Genomic DNA, 18,183 nt, shown 5'->3' with positions numbered 1-18,183 from the left:
CACAAGGTGATTGTTTTTCAAAATCATTCACCCCTAATAGTGACCGAAATGACAAATTAACTAATGCAAATTACAGAAGGGGTGTTACGTTCTCTTTTTTGGGATTTCAGTTTTGTCTTATTTTCCTTGTGCCCCCCCCCTTTTTTTTAATCACTGTCTGTCTTGTTAAGCTTTACTGTGTCCACCCGTGCTTGTCATCTTGGTCCCTCACGTCAACCAATCAACTCCCTCAGCCACTTGTGTCATGTTCAGGTGTTCCTCGTTGTCTTCTCGGTTTGTTTGTATTTAGTTCCCTGCTTCCTTTCAGTCCTTGTCCGTTCATTGTCTTGGTCACGTCTTGTTTCCTGCATGATGGTGTGTCCTGACGTTTGTTTAGTTGCTTTGAACCTTGTTATTTTGGACTTCTATTGATTTAATTTTTTAATCAGTCCAAGTAATTTGGTCTTTTTTTTTTTCTAAAAAATACATTTATTTGACAATTAAGACACAAAATAGCCACAGTGAGAAAAGGTTTAAATAAAATTGAGCATGTACCTTAGTGCATGTATGCAGTAAATGCAGCGTGGCATGTTCTTTCTGTCATATATGTCTGTTGTCTCGGGGTAGAAGATCTGAAACATCAGAAAGAAAGATTCAATTCATGCTGTAATATAATGATAAAAGCACATCAACATCTTAGGGGAGGTGTCCTGCAAGCATGATTTCAATAGGTTCATTTTCATGTCATAATGCTCAATAAGAGGAGGACTGCAACTGGTCATTGAAGCAATAAAATACGAAGCATGTGATCACAAAGGGACAATAAGCAAAGCTTAAAACGGTTTGTCTTATAGCGTTATGATACCAATTTTCGATGTTTCATACAAAGTTTTCACTGTTCAACAAAATATGACTTCCCATCAAAATTCTGCTCATCGGTGTGTAAAATGCTTTTTTTTTTTTTTTTACTGCAATAATAGTACAACTGAACTTCATGGGTATATCTCTGCAATGACACAACTCCTCTGGACCACATTATTCTGCTCATTACATGACATTGAAACAGGAACATTCAGAGAGAGACATTTGGACTGTCTATTTGTATGCTGTTCAGTTTAATTTATTTAGTAAGTAGTAAGTAGTAGTAATTGCTTAATTAATGTTTGAGTGTAATAGCAATTTCTGCAAAACAAATATTCTATCGATAATATATCTGGCAAAACACATTTTCATAAAAATTGTCTATATGGTTCTAAATTAATATTATCAATACATAATAGTAATTATTTGTGTGTCCTGCGATTGCCCAGCAACCAACCCACTCGACGGTGTACAACTGAGCTGCCAATGCTGATACAGCAAGAATTTAGTCTTTTTCTTTCACTCAACTAAATATGCTTTGCGTAATTTGAGGGGTAAATTACATCATTATGGTAACACAGAAACATATTGTCTCGCTCACCTTTGGTAGCCCCTTCTCTGACATGGCATTGAGCCACTGGATAACGTTATCAGTGTGTCTGAAATGGAGCCCTGTCGCCTGTGAGAGATGAGGGGGGAAAAGAGTTGGTGTTAGAACAACAATCAGAGTCGAAAATTGTGGCTCCATTGAACCAGACGCATTCAGTACCTTACAAAACACCACCGAAATGGCACAAATGTTGCATTGTCAAATAGAGCAAGCCATTTTCAACACTTTTGATCAGTCATTACTTTTTGAAAATAACAAATCCAGGTGGGGCCGGACCAACTGTATCAATTTGTGAACTATATGAAACTGACCAAATTTGGACATTAGGAAGTTTCCGCCCGACGGGAATGTCGTGACGTACGCAAAAAAACATAAAAAACTTTCAAGAACGATAATGGCATGTTCAACAATACTTGCATGTTCATTCATGTCACTCAGAAACAGTGTGACGTATATGCTTAACACCACGCAGATGACTCATCCAGATTACTTAAATATTCTGTATATAGCATTCAGGATATTCATGGTTCATTACTAAATTGGAGAGTCAGGCTCTCAAGGGACGTTTCAACATGATTAACAACCTTTCCTGTATAATGTCCTTAATAGGAGGACATTCCAATGACCCTTTATCAGTCAAACAACCATATTGGGTCACTAAAGAGTTTGTTCTTAACAGATTGTGTAGACCATTGGACCCCAACTACCGGGCCACCGGGCCGCGGCAGGCAGGCCACAAGGATGAAAAAAAATGCATACAGTACATTTATTTATTATCGGAAGCTTAAAAATACTTGAATGAAAAGAGAGAGGATTCTTTCCGTTTCATCCACCTATGTCAAGTTGTCTCGTCGCCGAACACTAATATTAAAGGGACACTTGCCTAAGCTTAACATTGGCAATTATATAATAGGTTCGCATGTAAAAATGGCATCAGTACGAAAATCCCCCCCCTAAAAGACTGTAGAGACTTTAGGGCGTTTTTGTGATGAGATTTACGACAAATTGGCACGTCGCCTTTTGGAGCTTGGCTTGTTCTTTTTTTCCGGTCTCAGCTGTCTTCGTCACAGCAGGGAGGCAAGCGTTGTAACATGGCTTGCTTTGTCACCTTGGTTGACTAAAACGGCGACCGATCGCCACTAAAATGCAAATGCTATTTACTACTCTTGTCCACTTCAACCTGTGAACATCAGACATGAGCTCATGGGATCACATCCATGAAATCAAAAATACAAATACTTGCAGATCTCTTCTCTACTAACAAAGTCACTAAAATTGTAGAGGCCTCTACACACCAATCCGACGTCGTCCGTCGGAAAGTCGGTTTGGTGTAGCGTGTGATGTCGTCAAAGCCGTTGTTGAGGCGTGTTCAGCTGATTCAACATATATTGTATCGGATCGGGCTGTCGAGTTAAATGAGCACTGTGATTGGCTGTTAGCGAACGAGTCAGTGCAGAGGTCACAACAGGAAGCGATGAAAGCGGAAAAACTGAGAAGATTGAAGCTATTTCTTAAGAACTAAATGAACTTTGCTCATTTTCACCTCCACTCTATTGAATTATTGGCCGGCTGGACAGATGAGCGTAAAGAATTACAGGGCGCGCTGTTAACGTTTGAGATTTTTGTGCGCCTTATGGTACGAAAAATATGCCACTTAGAATTATGGGAAACACATTTAGTTATCTTGTGTATGAAATGTGTTCTATAAATTAGCTGCCTCTCTTTGCCTTTATGAGAAGATTATTTTCTGCATTTAAAGCTAATTTGTCTCAGGGATTCATTTATTTATTTATTTTACAACATTCTAACGAATACAAAATTTGCTGAAATATAAATGTTGCCATCACCTTGTAACGTGTCTGCTCGCGGTCATAGATCTTCTTCAGGGAGACGGTGCGTGGAGCAAAGAAGTTGCCAAGTTTGGCCAGATAAACTCCATTCCGCAGACCCTCCTCCAGCTCTGTGGTTGGCGGTAACTCTTCATCCAAACAGGCTTCCATCCATCTGCAAGGAAAGCAACATTAGATCCATGTCAGTCATTTCTTATAGAATCTCTGTTTCAGTTAATTCTCGCTAAACTTTTATTGCAAATGATTCGATGCCATACTGAAGCACAAAAAGTGAACATAAGTGTCTTAATAAGTTGAATTCAAGATGCTTAATAGCCTTTTTATTAAAATGCATAGATCATTCCACCCCAAAGGCTCCTTCACTTTAACACAAATATCTCAGGCCAGTTTAACCTCTCAACCAGTGTACACAGCATTCCTCTTGTGTCACATTTCATTTCTTTTAGGTCATATTGTGAAGCAACATTCTTGCCCTGTGTCAGCCTTCATCCATTGGGGAGACCTGCTGAGCTCTCCGACATGGATCACCCTGGTGTGACTGAATTCCACCAGCTCATGTCTTCACCACCTGGCAACTGTCGGCCAAATGAGCCAAGTTGTGGAACTATATGAACTTTGTTGAAACAGAATAAATCAATTTGGGCTTAAAATAATCGGTTTAGAAACATTTCTATTTATTTGTTTGCACGTGGCTCACGGGAATTACAATATTTCTGAAAGAGGGTTTTAACAAATCTTGGTATTTGCATATTTCATTTTGAACAACTTTCTGAATCTCTGGGTTCACAAGCCATCTGCTTTCACAGGCTTGTTGCTGTGGCTGAATATATTTCATTGAAATCAATGACGGTAAGTAGTTACATCAACTGTGAAACACGCAAATACATCATTTTGGCCATTACTAAAAAAGATGAAGAAAAATATCTGCAACTGCAGGTTGACTTGTCCCTTTGGAATGTTGAAAGTGACATAGAATACATGAGTCAATGTGGGGGTTTTTTTGTTGTTGTGATTGAAATGTCAGACAAATTACTTTGCCCACACTATACTTTACTATTATAGACAACACACTTGAGAAACTCTAATTAAGAGTTTCAGTGACAAACTGCTAAATTAGATGGAAGCTTAAGGAATCGCTGATACATTAATTTGCCGCAGCTCTATCTTGCAGTGGAACACGAGTCTGATGTCAAATTCCTGCGTGGAACAGGTTCAGCTGAGCTCAGCTCAACTTGCTTCACTTTGAGGACTTCAGTTTGTCGCTTACCACAGGGAAACAGCAAAAAAATTTCATGCAACAGGCAAAACAACAACGGAGGAAAACGATGGTCACCGCTACTTTGTTCCCGGCATGTTTCCGGCACATTCGGGAGAATCATTTTATCCAAGAGGAAAGACTTGCACAAAAAAAAATCATGACTTGGAAATCAACAGTATTGAGCCATATCCGCTTTCATACATCAAGGACAGATTAGCGTTGTTTGCTCCATAGGCTGCACAAGAAGGGCATCACAGTGTTAAGACTGTCAGGAGACAGACATGACACGATGTTGGACTGTAAAGATAAGATTATTGGCAAGAGTCAAAGGACATTCAAATCGGGTACAGGAAAGTAAAACATAAACAATATCATATTTGTCCAATCACACTACAACAAATAAAAATCCAATTTATCAGCCAAGGTAAGATTTAAATTAGAATTGTCACATTATCTATGTAAATATATCTAAATTGTTACATTGTACCTCCCTCTCATGGTCTATTTAGATTATCTACATTAAGACCTTCTTACAACAACTCTGATTAAGAATGCCTTGAAGATTATCTTTGCTGTCAAGGAAACTCTGAGTGAGGGCAGACAGAGTGAAGTCACACATAGCTTTTTGGAAATACGCTGTTGAGAAAACACTCCCACTCCTCCACAATGAAAGGCATTGTCAAGCAACGGTATGGTTGGAACATTTAAAGATTATTTTCCACATATACACCTAATGCTGGCCTATTTTCTGCTGTATGTGCACGTTCCTTGGTGACATGTCCTAAACAATTTTTCTATTCTATTTTGATATTTGATATTTGGACCTCATACTACTCAGCAACATGTTGCTCTGCACACACCAGCGCCCTCTCATATGAAACAACTTTCCTCTAGGGATGTTGGGACACAGGGTCTACACACAGGCTTTCTATTGAAGTTGGGGTGGCCGTCCTGTAGTGAGGGGCTGGAGCCTGCCAGACAGGAACAAACTCCCCCTTTCACTATGCATTGAAGCAGTGAAAGGCCCCATGAAGACTAATGGCTCCTTTATCAGGCGACACACCCTTTCCAGGCTCACACAAACACAGACACACCCACCACAAATCTGTAAAACAGCACTAGCAGCTATACTTGGGATTTTTGAAAGTTGATGAGTGGTTTGAACAACAGTGGAAAGCAGCCAAAATGCTCTCCTTTTTAGAACAGTTGCAAATTATTTTAATTAAAGGTCTCTGACATTCTTTGGTCAAAATACAAAAGGATAAAGAATTACGCCACACTTGTCATGCTAGAGTCAAAAAAGTATCGGCAGAGCTTGGACTCGGACAATGAAGTGAGTGGTACTCACTGTTGTCAATCTACCGACATTGTCATCAATTTTTACAGAGATTTCAACAAATGACAACTGCGGGGAAACTCAAAATACTCCAAATCTTCTTCCACCTTAAAGCAACATGGCTCTACCAAATGACTACAATGGGAAAAAAAAATCCTTCTGTGCAGCTGTAGGAAACTGGAGTTGTGCTGAGGTCACAGGTCAGCCTCATAGGAAGAGACCTGCGACTGACCACTGTCTCTCCCGGAAGAGATCAGCACTCCCTCCGTCCACTGCTGTGGAAATGTGTTTACAATTTACATCCACATGACACCTTGAGTGACCTTGCTCAATAGAAATCCATACAAGCATCCTAATTCACATGAATGTGTCATCTTTAATTGATATGAAAGAAAATTATTCCTATTTTTAAACTAGTTACAGAGCCTTATTAACAGACAAGCCGAGCAGATGAGTTATGATGTAAGGCTGTGGAGTGCTGTTCTTTTGTTGATTGCCGGAGGCCCCCAAATGGGCACAGCAACGCCATTGTTTAGAGAGTACTTTGGCCTATAAACAAACAATGAAAGTACACTTCATCATGTGAACTGACACACCAGACAACACATTTCACTCCAGAAAAGTTGCAACATTAACAGCAAAAGTAGCAATTGTTTTTTTGTTTATTGTCAATTTTATATATATATTTTTTTTTTTTTCCGGCGAACTGAACTACGATGTATGATGACAACTAACTTTACATGGGTAGTGTTCTCCGCTGTTCTGTCAAAGAGGAGTTTATTCAGAGAAACCTTGCATCTCAACTAAAAGCAATACATGACCCCACCCAATGACTCTTGTTTATCTTTGAGAAATGCTAACAAGAGATGGAAAGCATTTTAAAAAAACATGAATGGTGGTTCTAACCTAGAAACATTGAGCCAAATGGTCCATTACATGCTTTGCTGCAACAGTGGAATCTCTTCACTGCAGCAGCCTTTGACCAGCCTTGAGAAAAACACTAGCTTGATGTCTGAACTTGAGCCTTTTGGGGTGATGTTAAACCATGTTGCCCCAAGCCTAAAACATAATTACTGTCTTAATGCAGGGGTGTACAGCACATTTTTGTCACAGGACACGTTATTGTACAGTTTGATTAGGAGGGCTGTTATGACTGCAAACTCAAATAAATGCATGTTTGCCTCATATTACATATACAGTAAAAACTGTTAGTACAAATAGTACATTTATTTTAATAGTGGGATTGGTAATAAAAATGCTTCCAATATCTCAACGCTTTAAAAAAGGTTGCAATTTTGATCTTTTTGGAGGCAACATTAAGTCAATGAACATAATTTGCTTATGTGGGCCACATAGAATGAAGAGGCGGAGTAGACTCTGGTCCCCAGGCCTTGAGTTTGACACCTGTGTCATAATGTATTTCTTAATCTATTGTGTGTCTTTTCCCCTTTGGGGACTGTAAGGTTAAGAGCTAAAACTTTGATTCGCAAGTGAATGTCACAGATTTTGACTCCTTTCATAGCATATCATACTTTGCCAGTGTGGGGAAAACAGCCAGTTACATAACATATCTTATATGATTTGCCATTATAACTGAAGAAATTTAACTTAGAGTGGGTTGTTGTACTTCCTGATTAAGAAAAAAGTGCAAGTAGAAGATTTTTGGCTTTGTAACAAGCATGCTGTGACACTGCTCACAAAAATAATGAGTCAGCAGTATCTCAGCCATTTCTATCCACAGCTAAGGCCACCTGAGCGCAACTACCAGCTGGAAGCAAATGTGAAAAGCTGTAAAAACAGAAACTTAAGTGGGCCTGGGGGTTGGCGTCAGGTAGACCAGCTAATCAGGTGGAAGTTTGGGAAATGGAGTGGGGATGGGTGGGGGCAAACGGACCTGAGACAGCAGTTTCATCAGACTGACAAGTTTCATCAGCAGGCTCCAACACAATGACTTGCCCTGAGTTGTCACCCAAGCCAGGAGTGTAACTCTCAGCCTTCTCAGATTGCACAACCAGCCAAAACTCTGAAGTGGGGCTGTTGTTGCCTTGACAGAGGCGGCATGGCTCCTCAGTCTCTGAATGTGTGACTCGATTCCAGCAGGCCTCAACAGAAACAATCTGCGGAACTCATTAGCTTTAATGAGCTGTTTTAGTTCCTATTCATTTCAAATGGGGATTTTTTTTTTTTTAATAATTATTTGCTTAGACAAATTAGATGGCCTTGGGAAGGATGCAATCATTCATCCAGAGAGAATGTGACATTTGAACAAATATTGGCTGAATAGGGACCAAACTCAATGTGTATTTGTTTCTTCGACGTGTGTTTTAGGCTTAACAAATAATCACAATGATTAATTTGAAATTACTGGTAAAAAAACAAAAAACAAAAGTGCTCATTTGGTTTATTAGGTGCGGATACTGATAAAATATCAGTCATGCAAGGACAGGTCTTTAGCAAAGTGCATTTCAGGTATTCTTTTTATATTTATAAATACTTTCATGGTATTAGTGCAACTTGGCATATTGTATAGTTTTTCTTCCTTTTTAAAAGGCACTAAAAATTTACTGCAAAAAAAATAAAATAAAAATTAAGGCCAATTTCAAGCCAGAGTCGACGGGTGTTCATTGCCACAAGCACTTCGATGATCTCTGTTTTTTGCTTATGATAAAGGGTTCGCAAAAAGGGAGGCGTGATTAAAATCCATTTTGAAAAACGTGTGGTGTGTTGCGTCTACTTTGACAGCTTGTCTGTGACTGACTACTGTGATGTATGTCTGCGGAGTCCACATGCAGGGAGCCGAGGAGAACGAGTGTGTGGGTGTTAAGTAGAGAGTTGAACAGCAAGTGTGTTGATATACCTCATCAATGACAACGGAGGAACCCAACCCACTATAACGTGTGGTCTCAGTACTAGCAGAATAAATGAACTAATCTCACCGTGCGTCATTTACAGCATGGCAGAGTATAGAATTTAAAACAATAACGCATAGCTAATAACCCCAGACTAGAACCTGACCATTCTTCCAGTCTCAATGATTCTAGTCTCCACTCCGTGTGCGGTGTTCTGACAAAATGTCTTGCCCGTGCAAATTGTCCTTCCAGAGCCTGATTGGACAGCCACACAATATTTTCGGTCTCCTGAGCATCTGGCTCGTACATGTATGATATATCCAACGAACATAGTTCCAACAAACTCCTCTTCCTCCAACTCTTCGAATACGTGGATCCCCTCAGATACGTTTGAGATTTTGATTTTTTTGAGTCAATTTCTGACTGTCTTAATTCACTTTCTACCTGGAGCTCTGCCATAGTGCCCTTGGAATGACGTCACACTTCCGGGTTTGTCGCTTGGCAGTATCCAACATCGGGAAAACTATTATTTTGTCAAATATAACAATTTTTTTTCATGCTTTATTAATTGCATTATGTGTAATTACTTTACTTGTGACACAAAAAGATTTGATTTGTAATTTTCTGAACTTACTTCACACTAGATCTATATGATGCTCCCTCATTTATTGTATAAACAAGTCAGCAATGCTGATACTGAAAGGTTTAATCAAAGTTAAATGTACTACAATCTTAAATGTACTTTATGATTAAATTGTATATAACTTAAAAAATTCAAGCTGGAAGTTAATGTGTATTTTAGAGCAGCTGCTTGTTGCTGTTGCGAATAAGCTTAGTTGACTAATCGGAACTATTGTATGTCCTTCTTGTTCACAGCAGCACAAAGGCTGGTCTCCGGTGTTTCATAATGTGCTGCAGCAATTCACAAGAGTATTTGGACATAGTTTGAAAACAGGAAATTACAAGTAAATGACCTGATCCTGAGGAGGCAACTGAGTTTGTATTGCAGTGGCGGCTCACAGTGAGACCCTAAAAATGTAAATATGATATGATTCTATTGCATCATACTAAATGCCATGATTACATGGCTTGTTTTGGAGAGCGATGATTAAGAGTCGACATCAAGCTCACAACGCTTTTGGAAATTAAGAATTGATGTCATCCTGGAAAAGAGATCTAATCTAAAACAACATTCACAGTTTGTGTGCATGTTGCATGAGACTGATTTTTTGTGTTTGCTGTCAAATTGACCTGTCATAGTTGACTTGACATTAACAGAGTCATTTGATTGTTTGATACAACAGTAAGTTTATGAAAAATCTCCTTTGATGTTACATGCATACAAGTTACATGTAAAGACCATGAGGTGATATAATTCAGGTAACCATGCCAAGTTAAAGCAAAGTTTACAAATAATCGCTTGATTATGTTTCACTCCCAACTGTCCATTCAGTTTTTACGTGTAAATTGCATTGAAGTTATTTATGAAGGCTATTTCACAATGCTGCAACTGAAAAAAAAATATGTCGATGTATATGAGGCAATGTTTCCAAAATATTGCGAGTTTCGTTCTAATATTTTCAGACTATGATTAACATATTTTTTTTACATGTCCACTTACAGCTTGGTGACAATCATTCCCATTTTTTTGTTCAATATGTGATGGAATGTTGTGACTCTACTAGGCAAATATGGAAAGGAAATCTTACCACTATCATAGAATATGAAACCTGACAGTAAGAGTGTTATCTAAATTATGGGACTACTTGACTATAGCACAATAAAACAAGTTCACATACGGTTGTGACATCACACGTGACATCACAGGGATTACGTCAAATGATCCAAAATGTCCAATATGGCTGTGTACAGGGTATGTCATTGTTAATCGGCCTCAATTGACGTTTGAACTTTTATTCCTTAATCACACAGACACATTGAATGCTGGAAAATTAATTTCGACAGGTCATGCATAACACTTTAAACACCTCATCTTTTATATTAGTTACCTGCCTTGTGGAATTGTTCTTTAAATAAAGAACTTTCATTACCAAATCTTTAATCATTTTCCAATCAATATGGTCTAAATGCAGGCAACTTTTTTTTTTTTTTTACAGTTAAACCAGTAAAACCGCAGAGTTGTCTGTGATGTGGTCAAATATTTGGGTCCACATAACAATTATGGTAGTGCACCCAAGAAAAAAAGTTGGGTGCACCAGCGTAACCAGTGCAACAAGTTAGTCGAGAGCCCTGCATGCTAATGACAAATGCTAACAAAGTACGACAGGTTATAAACAGAAAGAAATAATAATTTCTCTTCATCATTAGTTAAGACCGAGAGAGGGAACAACTGTTCCGTTGCTATTTGCTTACATGTCTAAAACTGTTGTCCCTGCAGAGACACCACTTCAGAGATAAACATCTGGCCATAAAATCTGGCATAAAGCAAATTCTTCACTTCACATAATGAATGCAGCAACTACAGGACAAGAAAATCCAGTGATGACTGTTGCTAGATAAGAACCAACATTAACCAACATTTTTGAAATGGCTCTTGCGAGGAATTGTTCTGTTTATGTTTCTACTGTCAAGTAAAGCTGGTGCAAAATGTTATTTACTTACAGTAACTGACAACTGTCATTATGAAACGCCATGCGATATACAGGTTAAATTCTTTGAATTCTTTTGCCATGATGTCATTCGCTTGCAACACATGTACACATACCAGGCAGCAAATGAACATGAATACAATAAATACAAGACTTGTAACAAAAGTAGAATAAATTGTGTTGAAAAACAATCATTATACGCATTATTGGCATTGTCGGAGAGGTATTAATGCAACAGCAACATTTTAATGTGGTCGTAGTTTGTAGTGCTTAAGAGGCATACAGTACTGTGCCTTATCAGTAATAAGCCGACTACCAACTGAATAATGAACACACAACTTCAATTATTAGCCAGCACGTGTAAATACGTTTGGGGCAACTATCTGACAGCTGTGTGATGTGAAATGAGGTAAGCAAACTATTAGTATGATGCAGTGCTGTTCTACACCACTGCAAACTCCATCCACAATCTGCATACTATGAAATTAATGTGGCAGCATATAAAAATGACAACAGAGTTACTGTCACTGTATTACGCTTTTGAAACGCAGATTGTGTATTATCTCACATTAGCTAGCGCAAATGCTCGTAATGTTGTTCACTCAGCCAATAAGAAATGTGCCTCAAACCACGCTCATATTTCTGTGGGAATTTTAATTACATCACTAAAACTACCACATGCAGGCATGAATAATATTGGCAAACCCAAATTTATTTTATTAACATTGGTATCTATTTATACAACACCTCTTAAGTCCAATCTCTCCTATGTATCAAATTTTTGTTCACAATGACATTTAAATACCAAGCAGCTGTAGTCAACTGCATGTATCCTATACCGCTACTCTCCACATTTCAAAATGAAGACTAAGATATCAAAAGTGTGGGATATACAATTTATACAATTTTAAAAAGGTGAAGCTTGACTGCTTAAAAATACAACAACAACTCATTATTTATCATGTACTGTTCCATGATCCGCTGCGATTTTTGTCAGCTGCTTTGTTGCGATGCTTCTTATCAGTTTCAATCAATGTTTATAAACCACATACGATACGTTATCCTCGCTGCACGAACACTGCTGGCCGGGGGACTTTTGGGTAACTTTGCAACAATGGAAAATGAGCAAAAAGAATCCTGATAAAACACTAATTTGCCTTGAGTACATACATTTATAAGAGCAACGGAAAGTGCAATCAGCAACAGACACTACTCCATAATGACAACGTGTATAACTGCATTCCTGGGCTGAGTCAAACAAGAATCAACTAACGACTAATGTTTTTTTGTTCTTGTTGCTGCTGCACACATTCAAATGTAATGTTGATGATATAGATGATATAAATCCATCCATCATCCAAGTCGCTTATCCTCACAAGGGCATATTAAGACGAACAACCACTCTAGGTACAATTTAGAGTGTTCAATGCATTTTTTTGGAATGTGGGAGGAAACCAGAGCACCCAGAGAAAATCCATGTTGACACAGGTAGAACATGGAAACTATAAATGTATAACGTTTAGAAAAGATGACCTTGTCCTTAATAACATTCACTATTTGTTTCTGTGTTTTGGATGATGATTTTATTTGTCATTAATTGTGGAAAACTATTATATTAATTCAGAGGGGTAAATGGGGATTGAATTTTATCGTAACAAACGTGAAAAGGGCACAGAATACAATCAAGGTATGAAATGACGAACAGCACAAACAGATGTGATGTGTTAGAAAGTGGGCATGACCAATGCCAAACTAATTTCAAACAATGCAAGAGACAAACTTAATCTCTCCACTCAAGCCATGAGAGGATTTCTCTTCTCCGATAAACATGTCGGGAGTAATGTTACTATAAAGAAAGTAACACAGCGCATTCCTTCAGATCAAAAAGTGCACAAGTTAGTGTGCTCACACACCCTTCCGTGCACCTGCAAGAATTCCCTTCATTCCACATGTGGCCGACCACAATCCAGCTGACAGCACGCAGGTGCCACACCAACACGAGCACCTTGTTCTAAAAAATCCAGCGTGACTTCATATTTTTTTTTAGGATTACCTTTGATGATAGTGACGCAAATTAATATTAACTGAGGAAAAAGATACAATTGCGGAATGAAATAAGACTGCCTTTTAAAAAAAGTCTGCAAGTTTGGGCAAGAAATATTCAAATACTCAACAAAAAGATGGCTTCTAAATCAGTCCTCTGTGACTCACTAATGGGCCACATTATTGTGCTATGTCAGCCTATATTTTGAACACTTTTTAACAGCCGTGAATCAAAGGGGAGTTTGCAGTTATTAAAGAAATAACCGTGCCCAAGGAAAAACAACATATTGGAGACAGAAGGCGTGACTGACATGTCAATCATAGCGTAGTATTACTGGTGCTTGCTTTTTTAAATTGAAACTCTGACAATTTATCAAAACTCCGCATTTTCATTGAAGACAATTATAAATTGTAATTTTTTAAAATCGCGATTGTCCATGTCAGTGAGGGGCCCGGCTTTGGTCAAACAATTTTTTTTCCCCCCTAAAAATGTTTGTCCAACTTTCAACTGCGTGACTTTACAGACATTTGAATTTAGAGGTTCCACCGTATGCAGTGACGCAGAAGGGAAACATTCAAAGAGCAGCCAAACTCTTCCAACGTGACGCGTTGATTTCAGAGGAGAAAGTCTGTTTCTGACATCTGTGAGTGTGTGGTGGAAAAGCCATGTCATGGAGAACTAGGGAGGACAATTTGAAAACATTCTGCGCTGAAGAACGCCACACGTTTGTTGTATTCTGATTTGCCGTTGCGCACGATAAAAAGCCAGTAACATTTCTCACTCAAACATGAAGGCTGGACGTTGAATGCAAAGGACATTTACATCGTACTATTTCAGTATTTTTAATGACAACTTCAACATCTGCAACAATGCGGACCTAAGCACTCACACCGGAACCTGTTGCTATGACAACGACACGTTTCTGTGGCAACAGTGGTAAATACAAAAATCAACGGGGGACTGAGTCACTTCCTGTTTCATACAATCCTTCCTCTTTGAAATCTGTGAGCCTGTTGGTGCCACAGTCGACCCTTGAGGCACCAAAAGCAAATATATTCAGCAGCTCACACACTCACATGAATATATGTGAGGGCAAACAAAAGAGCAGACCTCACCTGCAATGGCATACTCGGTAGCAGCTCTTTCACTATACTGCATACCTTTCAAATCATCAGGCTGCATCAACACAGAAACTCTCATGCGTATTTTGATGCAGTCATGTAGGAGAATTTTACCCAACAAAAAAGGAAACAAACCTCTGGGACAACTTAATTCTGTGAAAATCCATGATTTCTAAGGGTGGAGCCATTTTACATAGCGACGGTATGACTTATTTATGACACTCTCCTTGTACTGGAAGGAAACCCACAAGCCAGTTGTAACCTGCTCAAAGTGCATGAATGGGCCTGATCCAACCTGCTACTAGTGTAGACACTGAGTCCTGCCTCATGTGCGTAACTCAAAGGATCCCTAACATTTTAGTGAGATTTGGAACAGTCAGGTCCAAATATTTAAAAAAAAAAATAGCTTATCAATATGGTAAGGCTTTCCAAGGTCATAAATTATAACAAAGTTACAATCCCAAATCTAGTTTTCAGTTATCCAACTGATTGTACTGCTGATCACCGGAACGGATTTCTAGCTCTCACCTTTTCGCCTCTTCTAGATGACACAGATACTCGTAGGCCATGTTCTGCTGTCGCCTCTCATCCATCTCCTCTGCCGTGAGTCGCTCCACGCCATCCAGGACAGCTGGAGCATGAGAAACATATGAAAAGATATATTTAAAAACAAAAATTGATTTGCATTTGTTGGCTTGCAGAATACAGAATGAAAATAATTTGATATGATTGTGACAAGACCTTAATTTTCAACAAACAGCTTGGTTGCATCATGTTGCCCACTTTCCATACAGCTTGTTAACTTCTCTATAGTTCCTCACACTGAGGGAATTCACAAAGGCTTGTTTATTAGTCATCTGTGTGACTGTTTAACCAAAGTGGGCTCCATGTTGCCTGCCTGAGTGATGTGGGTATGCTTTTGTCCTCATACTGGAGATAAAAAAAAATGCAGTGAATGTTTGTGGGGTATTTCTCGTGAGGGAACAGAGCGCAGTTTCCGAATTATGGGGAGAGGTTGTGGTGAAAGGGGGGCAAGCAATACAGAGGCCCCTTTTAAGCCTCTTGTCATAGGTAGACCTGTATGGCACAACAGGCCACATCAGCAGCAGATAGATCCTGTTCTCAAAAAAACAGAGGCAAAGTGGTGTGTACATACTCCCTCCTTGACACTTTTGGCTGTTTTTATGCTCACATGTAAACGGTTAACGTCTACTTTCCCATGCATTGACACGTTAGCTTTTGACATTTTTAATTAGAGGTTGATGGTCATGCCAAAGTGCTGTCATTTTTTTTTACTGGTAACTGAAAGTAGGTAAGTGTGCGGTGTAAAGTACAGACGAAAAAAACGCATGCCGATCCCTCAACGCATAGATTATTTGGGGGGGAACGCGGAAGTCTGAATTTGGCCGTAACCATGCTGCCCAGATTCACACGGAGCTGGGTGTGAGAGCTTCATATAAATAAAGACAGTAAACTCAAGTCTTCCTTGCTTTGTTGCAAAGGAGACAAGAGGTCTGAAGCCGCTTATGGAAAAAGGCGCCAGTCTGGCATCCCGCCCTACAATAAAAAAAAAAAGCAAGAATGACAACTTACAGCCATATCTCGGCCGCGGCCCGTCTGTCTCGTCTGAAGTTGACATCCTCGTCTCTTGACAAACGTCCACCTTCTGTACTCCGAGCTTCACTTCAAACTCGACTTGCCCGCCACACTATTGGTCGAAAAACGAGTTAGAGCGAAAGAAACCCGACAAGGACCTTTCGGCCCTCTTGTTCCTCCACAGCACACTTACAGTTGAAACTTTTTTTTCTTCAAACCTCACTTGTGTCACTGGGTGTGTTCTTCCTAATCCAAAAGTATGCGTTTCAGGAAACCGAGTTCTACGAGCTCCAACGTGTCAAACCTGGCGCCGCAGCGACCCCTGCTGGCCGCTGCAGGGAGGAGCCATAAGGGTTGAGCAAAAACTGAGCTCAAAAGGCTGTGTATGCGTGCGCGTGTGCGTGCGTGGATGTGCGTGGGTCCTCTGGGCTTTGCTCCAATCATGACCCCGTAACGCCCAAACTTTTTCGGGATGCATAGAGAAAAATACAAGGATGCAATGGCCACTGACATTCTTCACCTTTACTTTATTAAACACATCCATCAAGAAATTATAGATTGTTTTATATAAGATCCTTATACTACCTCTTATCAGAATTTTTACGCTTTATAACCCCCCCAATTAATTTCAATGGGCATCAACTTTATGCAGATTTTCCGTGTACACAGGGCGACTCACTCCTTATCCGCCACAAATAGCAGAATTCCAGTTTATAGTTTTAAGTTGTGATATTATCATTCATCACTAGATGGCAGACATGGCTTAGTTGCACTTGCATGGGCGTCTTATACTGCTTTATACTAGAACGTGAGTAGCCTTAATAATTTTTTTCTGAATTTGGAATGACATGGAACAAACAGGAAATCAATGAATAAAATTACAATTTTGAGAAATAGTTTTCTGTTGAAAAAAACCCACAAAATTGTTGACTGAAAATGACATCACAAGCAGTTGCTCAGGGCTCAAGCAATCATGCCACACCAGTTTTCTGATATTCAGCGAATGTTTTTTTTTAGTAGGTCAACTGCGATTGGCTGGCAACCAGTTCAGGGTGTACACCGCCTGCTGCCCGAAAATAGCTGGGATAGGCTCCTGCACAACCGTGACAATCCTGAGAAGTGGCTTGGATAATAAATGGATGGATAATTGGGTTTCATTCAATATCAAAGACATCAAAGACTTTTGAGCATTTATCTGACGTTAAAGCCATTTATTGATTTGAAAGAGATCAAAGCCTTGAGTTTTCAATGACCTAACAATGTTCTTGGAATGTGCAGGAAAGATGGAGAATATAGAGAAAATCTACACAAGCACAGAAACACGAAACCAGCCACCGTTTTAAACAGTACTAACTTCTGGGCAGCTATGTTTTGTGACGTTACTTATTCACTCATTTTTACACAAGTAATCTTACCCTAATTGAAGGTTCTGCTTTGTGTTCAAGGACACCTAGTGAACCGTCAACCTTCTGACCGGAAGTTCGTATGAAATGATACCATATTGATACCGGTCCCTCTTCTACTTCTCTATTTAACTGGTTCCACATGATTCAGAAAAGATAATATTGTTGTGTCAATGACCATAAAGCCCATTAGGAACTTAATATTTTACCTGCTAGCAGACACAACAGACTGGTGTTTGACCACAAAGTATAATGGGTAAGTGATGTTTTAATTTTTTTGTCTCAAACAAGAAATATAACTATCCACAAACAGTACATTATATCTTGATACAAATATAATTCTTCAAATCAAGCAAATTATGTTGTGCTACATTTTTGGGTGGTTGCAATCATGACCACACAATACCATGCTACCATTTCATTTAATTTGGAATGTATTCATCTGGAAATATTTGCCTCCTGGTCAGTAGCAGATAAATCTAATGATCTTCTTGACAATGACAAAGTTACCACGTTTCATTTCAGTCATTCAGCTTTATAGCATCACTTCAATGTCCATCCATAGTGCTTGTCTTCATTGTGGGGTTAGCGTTGAGCTAATTGCACATCCACTTTTCCACAATTGCGCAGCCATCCAGTAGTTGGCAGTGGCGCTCTCGTTGGCCAT

At 39.2% G+C, this 18,183-nt stretch overlaps 1 protein-coding gene across 2 annotated transcripts in view; it reads right to left on the bottom strand.

The window, feature by feature from the left end:
- Positions 1-16,447, bottom strand: part of iqgap1 (IQ motif containing GTPase activating protein 1) — a 40,837-nt gene extending 24,390 nt beyond the window's left edge. Inside the window, exons 1-6 of one of the 2 annotated variants that reach the window (XM_088295938.1) lie at positions 16,307-16,447; positions 16,111-16,225; positions 15,046-15,148; positions 3,298-3,454; positions 1,442-1,519; positions 535-611 (exon numbers count right to left, since the gene is read on the bottom strand). In XM_088295938.1, coding sequence (XP_088152064.1) covers positions 535-611; positions 1,442-1,519; positions 3,298-3,454; positions 15,046-15,148; positions 16,111-16,156 — 461 coding nt within the window. In that variant the 5' untranslated portion in view covers positions 16,157-16,225; positions 16,307-16,447. Of the gene's footprint in view, positions 1-534; positions 612-1,441; positions 1,520-3,297; positions 3,455-15,045; positions 15,149-16,110 lie in introns of both variants that reach the window. The other variant, XM_088295937.1, reaches the window with a different exon arrangement.
- Between the last annotated feature and the right edge of the window lie 1,736 nt (positions 16,448-18,183).

Source organism: Idiotropiscis lumnitzeri, chromosome 5, assembly GCF_059441095.1.
Source record: "Idiotropiscis lumnitzeri isolate Australia: NSW breed Sydney's pygmy pipehorse chromosome 5, RoL_Ilum_1.0, whole genome shotgun sequence".
Classification (NCBI taxonomy): domain Eukaryota; kingdom Metazoa; phylum Chordata; class Actinopteri; order Syngnathiformes; family Syngnathidae; genus Idiotropiscis; species Idiotropiscis lumnitzeri.
This window is presented reverse-complemented; position numbering and strand designations above follow the sequence as displayed.